The 13,707-nt window shown below is 44.2% G+C and overlaps 1 protein-coding gene across 1 annotated transcript in view; it reads left to right on the plus strand.

The window, feature by feature from the left end:
* The window catches only part of LOC130314468 (uncharacterized), a gene marked incomplete in the record, with an annotated part of 198,042 nt that overhangs the window by 115,113 nt on the left and 69,222 nt on the right, over positions 1-13,707 (plus strand). Inside the window, 2 exon segments of the mRNA XM_056552729.1 lie at positions 6,354-6,611; positions 10,557-10,654. Of these exon segments, the coding sequence (XP_056408704.1) occupies positions 6,354-6,611; positions 10,557-10,654 (356 nt within the window).

Genomic DNA, 13,707 nt, shown 5'->3' on the forward strand with positions numbered 1-13,707 from the left:
GGTGAGCTGGAACTTGTTTCTTATTGAACCCACATAAAAGGTTGGTGCATAAAATGAGAAGGATGGGGCTGGGGGAGAATGTGTGCAAGTGGCTAAGTAATTGGCTCAATGATAGGAAACAGACGGTGGTTATTAATGGTGCTTATTCTGATTGGGTGACTGTTACTAGTGGGGTACCACAGGAGTCCATCTTGGGTCCTGTTCTATTTAATATATTTATTAATGACCTTGTAGAGGGGTTGAATAGTAAAGTAGCAATCTTTGCAGATGACACTAAACTCTAAAGCGGTAAACACATTAGAGGACAGTGCACTGTGTATAGTAGATAACACTATAGAGGACAGTGCACTGTGTATAGTAGATAACACAATAGAGGACAGTGAACTGTTGTTACAAATGGATCTGGATAGGTTGGAAGTTTGGGCTGGGAAGTGGCAGATGAGGTTCAACACTGATAAATGTAAGGTAATGCACATGGGGAAGAAAAATCCGGGCTGGGATTATGTATTAAATGGGAGAACACTTGGGACGACTGAATTGGGATTTAGGAGTCTTAGTTAATAGTAAATTTAGCTGTAGTGACCAGTGTCGGGCAGCTGCTGCTAAGGCAAATAAAATCATGGGGGCATCAATAGGGGCATAGATACCAACGACAAGGAAATAATTCTACCGCTGTACAAATCACTAGTCAGACCACACATAGAATACTGTGTACAGTACTGGGCACCAGTGTACAAGAAAGATACAGTGGAGCTGGAGTGGGTTCAAAGACGGGAAACCAGGGTAATACGGGGAATGGGAGGACTACAGTACCCAGAAAGATTATCAGAATTAGGGCTATTTATTTTAGAAAAAAGAAGGCTTAGGGGAGACCTAATAACTATGTATAAATATATCAGGGGACCGTACAGTGATCTCTCCCATGATCTATTTATACCCAGGACTGCATCTATAACAAGGGGGCATCCTCTACGTTTAGAAGAAAGAAGGTTTCTACACCAGCACAGACGGGGTTTCTTTACTGTAAGAGCAGTGAGATTGTGGAATTCTCTGCCTGAGGGGGTGGTCATGGTGAACTCTGTAAAAGAGTCAAAAGGGGTCTGGATGCATTTTTGGAGAGTGATAACATTACAGGTTATGGATTCTAGATTTATAGGGACAGAACGTTGATCCAGGGATTTATTCTGACTGCCATATTGGAATCGGGAAGGAATTTTTACCTCTAGTATGAGGGTTTTTTGCCTTCTTCTGGATCAACTCAGTAGGGACTCATTAGGGTTATAGGTTGAACTTGATGGACTTTTTTCAACCTTATAAATTATGTATAAACCCTTTTTGGAGACTCCCCTAGATATTCTCAGCCATGGCTTTGGTCTCAGGAACCGATAAAGGGTAAATCCTTCCACGAGGAGCAGTGGTACCAGGCAGAAGATCAATAGGGCAGTCGTAAGGATGATGTGGAGGCAGAGATTCAGCCTGCTTCTAGCAGAAAACATTAGAAAAATCTTGGTAAGGTAGCAGCAGGCCAGGCCAGGACGAGAAACAACTTTAGACTGAACTGGTTGGAGACAATGATTTTGACGGAATTGCCACCAGCGAATAATTTCTCCAGCTCTCCAATCCAGATGCGAAGAATGACGTTGAAGCCATGGAAGGCCAAGAAGCCATGGAACACTCCCACTTGCATGAGGATAGATTCGGTACAGAAGTGCACCATACAGTCCAGATTTTGTCCACTAACTGAGGAGATGAACAAAGGCTTGGCAAGCCGAGAAACAGGAAGATGATATTTGTGGACCAAAGAAGCATCAATAAAGTCACCTGGTGATCCAGAATCCAGAAATGCTGTAGTGCAGAAGGAAGACTTGTACAGTAATGGTTAAGCGAGGAGAGGAACTATTCACACCTAGAGACGCTTCTCCAATGTACCCTAGGTGCGAGCGCAGCGCCACCCAGATCATCAATATTCCTCCCCTCTTTCCCTCTTCTCCCCGCTCCGTAATAAAGAGCTACGGTACCCCGTCCAGTGAGGTATTCAAAAAGAGGGACACTTGTATAAAAATTGTCCAGGTACAGGTGGTATCCTTGGTCTAGCAAGGGATGCACCAAATCCCATACTATCTTCCCAGTAATACCCAGGACAGGGGGGTATTGTGGGGGTTCAATTGACGAGTCTTTCTCCTCATATACATGGAACCTGAATGTGTACCCTGATGCACTTTCACAGAGCTTGTACATCTTCACGTCATACCTTACCCTATTGCTAGGCATATACTGACAGAATTGTGGTCTCCCCTTGAAGTGCACCAGGGTCTCGTCAATTGAAATCTCCCTCTTTGGGATATATGCCTCCTGAAATTTGGCATTTAAATGTTCTATAAGGGGCCTGATTTTATATGGCCGATCATAGCTGGGGTGGTCTCTGGGTGGACATGCAGCATTATCGTCATAATGCAGAAACCACAGTATTCAAATGATTCGAACCGTGTCCGGCTTATAGCCATGCGGTACATTGGGGTGTTGTACAGCAGGTCTGTGCTCCAGTAAGCATGTATACTGGGTTTCTTCATCAGGCCCATACTAAGCATAATTCCCCCAAATTTTACCATCTCAGATGGGTTCACAGGGGTCCAACTATTGGGCTGAGTGTGCGTACAGCTGGGGTGTTCATCAATGTATTGGTGTGCGTACATATTAGTCTGCCCCACCAAATACTCTAGCAGCTCATCAAAGACGAGCTTGGCACATGGGAATTGCACCCTGGCATTTCCAGTGAACCCCGGGATTTGGGGCACGTCATTTTCTGGGTCTGACCATGTTGGGTCAGAGGGTACAGAGGGCTCAGAAAGCCCAGGTGATGCAGGGGCCGATGCAGTGGCGACTATATCAGGACGGCTGACCTACACTAACAGAGAAGGTGACACATGGGCGACGATCACAGTTGACAAAGGGGCGACAGCGGATGGAGATCACAGATGAGACAGGGGCAACAGTCTCTGGTGACAAGGGCAACGGTCTCTGGTGACGCAGGGGCGATGATTACCGGTGACAAAGGGGCGACGGTCTCTGGTGACAAGGGGCGATGATCACAGGTGACACAGAGGTGAAGGTCTCTGGTGATAGTGGACGGCTGCTTTACAGTGAAAACTGCTAATCAGATCGCCACAGCTTTCACAGGGGACAAGGGAGGGGATGGATGATGGGGTGATGAGGGGATAGGTGATCACAGGACGGGTGTGCAGGTGGATTTGGGGTGATGGCAGGGAGGGAGCGATGATGGGGGTTATATTGCTTTTCTTTTTTTTTACACTTTTCCATGTAAAAAGACAAATTAAGCAAATCCTCAAAACCTTAACTGCAGCAGAAACTCCTTAAACTGGACTTCAAGCCAGACCTCACAAATTTTAACTGGGGGAATGTATTGGTCAATGCTCACTGTCTTAAGACTATCTTAGTATACTGCATCTTGCTGGATCCATTTTAAATTATTTCTCCATTTTTTTCATGTGATTTACTATTTTTTTGTGTCCAGGGCACAGATCTGTGTATATGGAGGAGATTGTTCAGAACACTTACAGACTTACTATCTAGATAATCTGTTAGTCCAGTAATGATCTGACCACAGGGACCATAACTACTAAGTGCAATAGGGTGAACACTGTCGGAAGCCGGACGTGCACACACACTTAAAGGTCTACGGGAAACACTAGACAAAGAAAGAATCAGACAAAGCATAATTCTGTTACAACCAGTCAAGACTTTTCTAACAGGGTCAGATACATTCACTACAGGTTTAGATACATTCCTAGAACAATATAACATTAATGCTTATGCAGAAATATAAAATCACATCCCTTCCCCTTCATCCAACCATACCACTTCCCTTCATTTCCTTGGTTGAACTTGATGGACATATGTCTTTTTTCAACTGTTCTATAACTATAACTACAGTGGGGATCAAAAGTTTGGGCCCCCCAGGTAAAAATTTGTATTAATATACATAAAGAAGCCAAGGAAAGATGGAAAAATCTCCAAGAGGTATCAAATTACAGATTAGACATTCTTATAAAGTCAAGAAAAGTTGCATTTTATTTCCATCATTTACACTTTCAAAATAACAGAAAACAAAAAAATGGCGTCTGCAAAAGTCTGGGCACCCTGTAGATTTAATATCTTGTACTTCCCCCTTTGGCAAGTATCACAGCTTGTAAACGCTTTTTGTAGCCAGTCAAGAGTCTTTCAATTCTTGTTTGAGGTATCTTTGCCCATTCTTCCTTACAAAAGTCTTCCAGTTCTTTATGATTTCTGGGCTGTCTGTCAGGCACTGCTCTTTTAAGGTCTATCCATAGATTTTCAATTATGTTGCGGTCAGGAGATTGTGAAGGCCATGGCAATACCTTCAGTTTAAGCCTCTTGATGTAATCCCCCGTGGATTTCGAGGTGTGTTTAGGATCATTATCCATTTGTAGAACCCATCCTCTCTTTAACTTCAGCTTTTTCACAGATGGCATCAAGTTAGCATCCAAAATTTGCTGAAATTTTATTGAATCCTTTTTTTCCTTCTACTCGTGAGATGTTCCCTGTGCCACTGGCTGCAATACAACCCCAAAGCATGATTGCTCCACCCCCTGCTTAACAGTTGGACAGAGGTTCTTTTCATTAAATTCTGTTCCCCTTCTTCTCCAAACGTAACTTTGCTCATTCCGGCCAAAAAGTTCAACTTTAACCTCATCGGTCCACAGAACTTGTTTCCAAAATGCATCAGGCTTGTCTATATGTTCATTTGCAAAGTTCAAACGCTGATTTTTGTGGTGAGGATGTAGAAGAGGTTTTCTTCTGATGACTCTTCCATGAAGACCATATTTCTACAAGTATCTCTTTATAGTGGAATAGTGTACCACAACTCCAGTGTCTGCCAGATCTTTCTGGAGGGAATGTGCAGTCAAATGTGGGTTTTGAATTGTTTTTCTCACAATCCTGCGAGCTGTTCTGTCTGATATTTTTCTTGGTCTTCCAGATCTTGCTTTAACTGCCACTGTTCCTGATGACTGCCATTTCTTAATTACATTCCGAACAGAGGATATTGACATCTGAAAACGTTTTGCTATCTTCTTATAGCCTTCTCCAGCTTTGTGAGCGTCAACTATTTTCAGTTACAGATTTCTAGACAACTGCTTAGAAGAACCCGTGGTGCTGATTGTTGGGGCAAGGTCAGATGAGTCTGGGCATTTAAAACCTTTGAGATTGATATCACCTGATCTTCCCAGATGATGATTGAGAACAATCCATGACACTGGCAGGTCTCAGCTTTGCAAAGGGGGCAGTGCATGCTATAAATTCTGCAGGGGGCACAAACTTTTACAGACGCCATTTTTTTTGTTTCCTGTTATTTTGAAATGTAAATGATGGAAATAAAATGTAACTTTTGGTGACATATTATAAGAATGTCTAATCTGTAATTTGATGCCTTTTGGAGATTTTTCCATCTTTCCTTGGCTTCTTTATGCACATTAATAAAAATTTTTACCTGGGGTGCCCAAACTTTTGATCCCCACTGTATATATATATATATATATATATATGTAACTATAAGAGAGCAAGAGACACTAAGGCGCAAAGAGCCCGCCCCCTTTCAAATACGCAGTGGGAAACCCGCAAATAAATCTGCCCGTGTGAACGTACCCTAATAGTAGAGGTTCACAGGGCAGGTGAAATGCGGCTATTACTAAATCTACATCAGACAGAAGGACGGGGGAAGTACTGTGGATCTACCGCCATCATTGTGTCCTCAATAAAAGCTTCATCTCCTCAGTTTATAGCCGTAATCAGACGGAGGAAGGAGCGGGAGAGACTCCATGGATATAATTCTCTATTCTATAGCTCATGGATCCATGGCTTCTTATACATACATCGTTCCTTGTGATATGTCCTTACGTACAGGAGGTTTTCTATGTATGGGCACAGTCACATGTGCAGGCCTAATGTGTATTTCTTTAGCACTTATTGCATAGATTTTTTTTTTACGCAAGGTTTTGTCACTTTTTTGTAAAAATGACTGACATTGAATTTTGCAGTAATCCCCCCCTCCCCCAAATGCACAGAGCAACATAAAAATAGAAACATATAAAATCTGTACATACGAATTTCTTGTTACTAGAAGTGCTTAACATAATGATTTGGTACTTTGTAAAGAAACATGGCAGAATGGAGAAGTCACTGGTGACTGATATATTGGGGTCCTCACACACATATGGGGATTATTATTATTATTATTAATTTGTGAGAATGGTTCTGTAGATTCGGGTAATTTTTATTAACATTAACAATATTTCCCTATTTTATGTTTATATCAGGAGTCAAAGTGACCATCATGGAGGTGACATCTACCAGCATCCAACTGAGTATTGTGTGCACCCCGGATCAGTGCAAGGACACCCAGAAAACTATAAAGACCTGTATTAAGCCTCAAGATCCCAACATAGATTCCTGTAAAGGTGGAAAAGATGTCACCTTCTCTGGTCTGAAGCCATATAAACAATATGAAATCCTGATCACACATCGTCGGTCACAGCTCCCTCTACAGACATTACATATCACAACTGGTGAAACAGGTGAGACCCCGCTGTACAATACTGCAGTGTCATGGTTCCCGTGTCCCAACTACTACAGTATGAAGTTGTCGTGTGGCTGAGGAATCGCTTTTTCAAATGTCTAAATCTGTTTTGGGTATTGTGAGTCTAACATTTATATCTATACTTTAGTATGTCTCACTGCTATTTCAGCATACACTAAGGTATTATGGTCGTGTAAGGGTTAACTTTTGTACAGGTTGCTGTACAAGTGCTGTAAGAGAAGTTCCTTAGTCCAACTCCCTATTCCCAGGGTGCTCCCCCAAAAACAGATGAGTCTAGCTCCAGCTCTGCTCCTGCTGGGTAGATCATTTTAGTCAGAGTTTAACCTGCTAGGGTCTGTCAGTAAAGTTTAGGCCTAGTCAGTGACCTGTTGAAGCCAAAGCCGGCATCAGTAGTCCAAGTATTGTTCAGTTGTTGGAATCTTCAGATCTGAGACCGAATAGGGTCGAGATTATGTAGATCCTGGGACTGTGAAGAGTTTCGGAGGTGTTACCCAAGACCATCTTCACTCCACACTGTAAGGGCAAGTTTCTTTTAGTACACTGCTTCCTGCCCTGAGAAAGAGAATCTTCTAGCCAGAACTAGCTTAGTAAGGACCCTTCTGCAAACACTTATCTATTGGTCAGAGTGGAGGTCACATGGCTAAACAGGTCACGAAAAGTTCTTCAGCATATGCCCTGCACATAGAGTATCTTGCCAAAAAGCAAGGTTGAACTTATTGGACTGTATCTGTACCCGCATTTGCTCCTGTATTTGTACATCACCACTAGCATCCAAAGTGCGAGAAGCACCGTACAAAATAGTAGCCAAGATAATTTCTACCAAAGCCTTACTAAAGGGAACAATGATAAACTATCCACACATCTGCATTAAGGGGTACTAGCTATATAGAGCAGTTTCCCCTCTTTCAGTTGTGACTTACATGCAGCGAGTGAGGAAAATACGTTATTCTGCCATCCTCTGTGTCTTTGTCCATCCTCTCTGAAAGCAGCCCCCACCCTCCTATAAGACACAGACCACATGGTTTCTGCCCTGCACTGATCAGTCATGCACCTTTTACCTGGGAGGTGTGTGCAGCCTTAGCCAATCAGACACTGATTTTCTCTGCTCACAGAGCAGAAGGGTGTGGCTGCTCATAGAGAGGGAGCTGTGAGGAGCTGGATGACAGTGAGAACAGAGCTGCAAGGGCTGTTGGGAAATGTAGTATTCATGTTGATGGGTGAGAGAAGGATGGCAAATAATATCAAGCAGCCAGAGAAGACCACAGGGGCCACACGAGCCATGCATATCAGGCAGGATCATTTTTTTCTTTGTATAGGAACTTCCCTGGAGCACCCCTTTAACCCTTTAAGGACACAGACCATTTTGGCCTTAAAGGGGTATTCCAGGCAAAAACGTATTTTTATATATCAACTGGCTCCGGAAAGTTAAACAGATTTGTAAATTACTTCTATTAAAAAAATCTTAATCCTTCCAATAGTTATTAGCTTCTGACGTTTTCTGTCTAACTGCTCATTGATGATGTCACATCACGGGAGCTGTGCATGATGGGAAAATATCCCCATAGGAACTGCACAGCTCCCGGGACATGAGTCACCAGAGAGCAGTTAGACAGAAAACAACAACTCAACTTCAGAAGCTAATAACTATTGGAAGGATTAAGATTTTTTAATCAAAGTAATTTACAAATCTGTTTAACTTTCTGGAGCCAGTTGATATATATAAAAATGGCCTGGAATACCCCTTTAAGAATCGAGCCATTTTCATTTTTTCCTCATCGCCTTCTAAGAGCCATAACTTTTTTATTTTTCCATCCACAGACCCATATGAGGGCTTGTTTTTTGCGTACTTTGTAATGATGTCTTTCATTTTACCCTAAAATGTATGGCACATCAAAAAAATATAATATTTTGTGGAGAAATTGAAAAGAAAAACTGTAATTTTGAAGGGATTAGTTTTCACGCAGTGCACTTTATGGTAAAAATTATCTATTTATTATGAGGGTCAATACGATTAAAATGATCCCCCTTGTTACATGATTTTCTATTTACTGTACTGTTTTTTTTTTTTCTTTTTAATATACAAAATTAGTATGTTTAAAATGCCACTACTCATTTTTTTGCACCATGATCTGTAGTTTTTTATTGGTACGAGTTTTGCATATATGTGACTTTTTGTGATGTGACCAAAAAAGCCGCAATTTCAGACTTTTTTTTTTTTAACGTTTACATCGTTCACCGTACGGGATCATAGGGGACTATGAATAGTAATCCTTAGATAGCTATTACTGTTCAGTGCTATGGATAGGACTGATCAGTAATATCAGCGATCTATTGCTCTGGTCTGCTAAAAGGCAAACCAGGCAAACCAAAGCAGCAGATTGTTGGAGCCATCTCCGGCAGCCATCTTGACTGATCGAACTATCAGTTCCCGCAGCACCGCTATGAGTCACCTGCAGCATCACTAATGATCTGTATTGAAGAATGAAGTTAGTACTGCTCTGGTGCGCGCTTGATGTACAGGATGTAAATGTACTTCCTGGTGCGTTCAGTACCAGCTGATCAGGATGTACATTAACGTCCATTGTCCTTAAGGGGTTAAACGTGCTGTAACTTTACATTCCTATGCTAAAGAGACATTAATATCTGGATTCTGACTTCAAGTAAAGTTCACATTTGTTAGTAAGTTACCGGAGTGTCTGGATCTTCATTATTGCAGTAATCATCATGGGTACGTCCCCAGTCACCACCAAATGTACCATGGGGTCAAAAACTTTCTAACCTGTGCAAGACCCCCCCCCCCCCCCCCCACACTACAAAAATTGCACAGTCTCACCGGGGGATCCTTCAAGTTAGCCAGACCACCCCGACACACGTGATTAAACTATAATGACTTTACCAGAGGAACTACTGCCCTCAACTAACCTTGACTACTACACTCATCCTCCTCATGGGCACCACACTATAGTGATTAGGGATCGATAATGCACCCCCCCCCCTCCCCGCCCAGAGACCGCCACTGCCGCCGATCCACGCTACTTCTGGCTCCTGCGGCATCCTGCGTTATTGCTGTACGCTGCACAATGACGAGTGACGTCCTCAACGCGACGTCACCGTCAGTGCGCACAGTGACAGCTCAGGACGCCGGAGCCAGAAGTAGCGCGGACCCCGGGAACAGGTAATTATAAAACCGGGGATGGGGGAGGCAATGGGGCAGTGGCGGTGGTTGGACTAAGGACCGGCAAGGGAGAAAAGCAGGTGGCGGCGGTCTCTGGGCAGAGGCTAGGGAGGGGGGGGGTCAGTGGTGGTGATTGGACTCAGGAGGACACCCAGACAGACAGGGGGAGAGAAGCAGGTGGCGGCGGTCTCTGGGCAGAGGCTAGGGAGGGGGGGCAGTGGCGGTGATTGGACTCAGGAGGACACCCAGACAGACAGGGGGAGAGAAGCAGGTGGCGGCGGTCTCTGGGCAGAGGCTAGGGAGGGGGGGGCAGTGGCGGTGATTGGACTCAGGAGGACCCCCGGAGAGGCAGGGGGAGAGAAGCAGGTGGCGGCGGCAGTCTCTGGCACAGCCAAATCCGTTGCAGTTCACTGATTTAAAGCGCCCGGTTTAAAGCATTGATCTGCGGCGGCTTCTGCGGGGCCGGGGAGGCGTTGTTGGAGAAATAGCCGATAACTTATACCGGGATATCGGTATAAGTTATCGGCTATCAGCCTGAAAGTCCACAGATTATCGATATCGGCCCTAAAAAAATCGATATCGGTCGATCCCTATTAGTGATAATGTCTGTATATGCGCGTTATTACATAATGGAAGTGATATCTTCTGTGTAGAGTGGGAGGATGATGGGAGTGATACCTCTTGTGTGGAGCTGGAAGTGTAAATGATGATATTTCAACTTATTTTCTTTCCTGTTTTTCTCCACAGTCCCCGCAGCTCCAGAAATGGTGCAGATGCCCAGCATGGAGGACGGTACAATAATTTGGAAGATAAATGATGACAGGGGAAATATCACCGGATCTGAGGTAAGAAATCAGACGAAAATGTAAAAGCAAAATTTACAGCACAGATCCAGATTTAATTTACCCCCTTTTTGTCTACTTTCTTTATAATGGTATAATCCTTTATTTTTGTTAGATTCTAATGCTACCTGAAAAGGTCATGTGATTGAGCTACCTGAAAAGGTCATGTGATTGAGCTACCTGAGAAGGTCATGTGATCTTCCCAGAATGCCCAGTGAAGTGCTAATGGCCTTTGTACCTCCACACACCAATAATGTTGTTCTCCTTGGGGAGAAATCTCACCCCTTTTACTCAGATTTAAACAACAACAAAAAAACGTGGTCTCAAATGGCTGGAGGTGCTCAGCCCCACATGTAGTTGTGCATATATACTGGGGAGCAGATCCTGCTCTTGTAGTCCGTTGCTAGGGGCGATCCCCATTATAAGAATGCATACAATGGAGGATGCCTGCAGCGGACTACAAGTGCCACAATAGAATCCTACACCAGACAGACGGTGCGGATATGTAACAATTAGAATACAATACAGGGATATAGGTCACTACTGGGGTAGATGTATACAGTGACATTGGCTAATCCCTCAACACTGAGGTTAAAATTGAGACATTCGCCAGTGTATCCTTATATGAAGGACACATCAGAGCCCGCACACCAACGCCAAGGTTTTTCAAGTGTCACGTAGTGATGTTGCGAACATAAAATTTTCGGTTTGCGTACCGTGAACTTCCGCAAAAGTTCACGAACCGCCATTGACTTCAATGGGCAGGCGAATTTTAAAACCCACAGGGACTCTTTCTGGCCACAATAGTAATTTAAAAGTTGTTTCATTGGGGACTAACACCTGGACTGTGGCGTGCCGGAGGGGGTTCCATGGCAAAACTCCCATGGAAAATTACAGAGTTGATGCAGAGTCTGGTTTTAATCCATAAAGGGCATAAATCACCTAACATTCCTAAATGGTTTGGAATAACGTGCTTTAGCCCCCTTTAGGCATCACATAGTTAGATCCCCCTTTAGGCAGCACATAGTTAGATCCCCCCTTTAGGCAGCACATAGTTAGATCCCCCATATTAGGCAGCACATAGTTAGATCTCCCCTTTAGGCAGCACATAGTTAGATCTCCCCTTTAGGCAGCGCATAGTTAGATCCCCCATATTAGGCAGCACATAGTTAGAGCCCCCCTTTAGGCAGCACATAGTGGGATTTGATACCATACATCTAATATGCACGGTTGCTAAAATGGACAGAGATATCAGCAGAGAGTACCACAAAAATTAGGCATGTACACATGGCTCAAAAATGTGGTATTGTTGCAGCCGCAGCTGTAGCAGCGCCCAGAAAAATTGCGGCAGCATAAAAAGTGCAGCACCAGAGGCCAGAAAAATGAGGCATGTACACATGGCTGAAAAATAAGAACAAGCACATATCCAAGAGTCCAGAAGACTCTATAATGCAGGACGGAGAAACACACAAAGAAATTCTTTTCTAAATAAAATTTTTCATCGAATAAAGAAACAGAGTTCTTCCCAGTTCTTCTGTATTTTATTTTTGAAAATTTTAGTTTAAAAATCACATGCAACAAGCGTTCCTTGGTGTAATGGTTAGTACTCTGGAAAATTCAAGTTTAAATGATCAGAAAGTCCAGAAGACTCTATGATGCAGGACGGTGAAAATCACAGAGAAATCCTTTTCCAAATAAAATTTTTCATCAAATCAAGATGAAAGTAGCGGCCAGAAAAATTGCAGCAGCTGAAAAAGTGTGATGTGGAGCAAGAAGCAGTGGAAGAGGACTCGGCCGAGGATGTTATGGAAGAGGATGGAGTAGGAGGAGTAGAGGAGGTGGCAGCAGGTCTGCCTGCAAGTCGTGGCGGTGTCACCAACTCCTCTGCAGAGCCACGCATTCCATGCTTAGCAGCCGTCACCAGGTTTACCCAATGCGCAGTGTAGGTGATATACCTGCCCTGACCATGCTTTGCAGACCAGGTATCAGTGTTCAGATGGACCCTTGCCCCTACACTTTGTGCCAGACATGCCATAATTTCCTTCTGCACAATGGAGTAAAGGTTGGGGATTGCCTTTTGTGCAAAAAAAAATTTCGTCCGGGTACCTTCCACTGCGGTGTCCCAATGGCTACAAATTTTTTAAAGGTCTCAGACTCCACCAGCTTGTATAGTAAAAGCTGGCGGGCTAGCAGTTCCGACAAGCCAGCTGTCAGACGCCGGGCTAGGGGGTGACTTTGAGACATTGACTTCTTGCGCTCAAACATGTCCTTGACAGACACCTGACTGTGGGCAGATGAGCAGGAACTGCTCAAGGCGAGAGACGGATGGTTGAGAGGGGGCAAGGAGGGCAGCAGTGGTTGACCTGGCTGAAGATGCTGGACCAGGAGGAGGATGGCGGCTTTGACTTTGTGTGCTGCTTGTACTCGTGTTGATCCCATAGGCGTTTGTGATGTGACATCATGTTCCTTCACAAAGCAGTTGTGCCTAGGTGGGTGTTGGACTTCCCACGACTCAGTTTCTTCTGGCAGAGGTTGCAAATGGCCTCGCTGTTGTCAGAGGCAGACACACAAAAAAAGCTCTGCGATAACGGCATTCTGGTGGTGCCAACAGCATGCGTTGATTGGCGTCCCGTCTGGCTGACCACGGGTGCCGATGCATGCTGTCTGACTGTGCCAATAGCTCCTTGCGACGACCTCCCCCTGCTTCCAACTCGTCTCCTCCTCCTCTCTGTCTCCCCATCTGAACTTTCCCCCTCTTCTTCTCTTCTAGCGGGCACCCACGTGGCATCCACGGACACATCGTCATCATCAGCACCTTCACCGCTATCTGACACCTCAAGAAAGGAAGCAGCAGTGGGTACAACATCATCATCACACCGTACGTCCATGTGTGTAATGCTGCCTGACTGAGACATATCCCTGTTATCTACATCCTCTGGCAATAATGGTTGCGCATCACTCATGTCTTCAAACTGATGTGTAAATAACTCCTCTGACGGATCAAGTAAAGCTGCTGTGGTGCTAGTGTTGGTGGTGGCGGCAGGCGGGCAAGTGGT

Source organism: Hyla sarda, chromosome 1 (genome assembly GCF_029499605.1).
Source record: "Hyla sarda isolate aHylSar1 chromosome 1, aHylSar1.hap1, whole genome shotgun sequence".
Classification (NCBI taxonomy): domain Eukaryota; kingdom Metazoa; phylum Chordata; class Amphibia; order Anura; family Hylidae; genus Hyla; species Hyla sarda.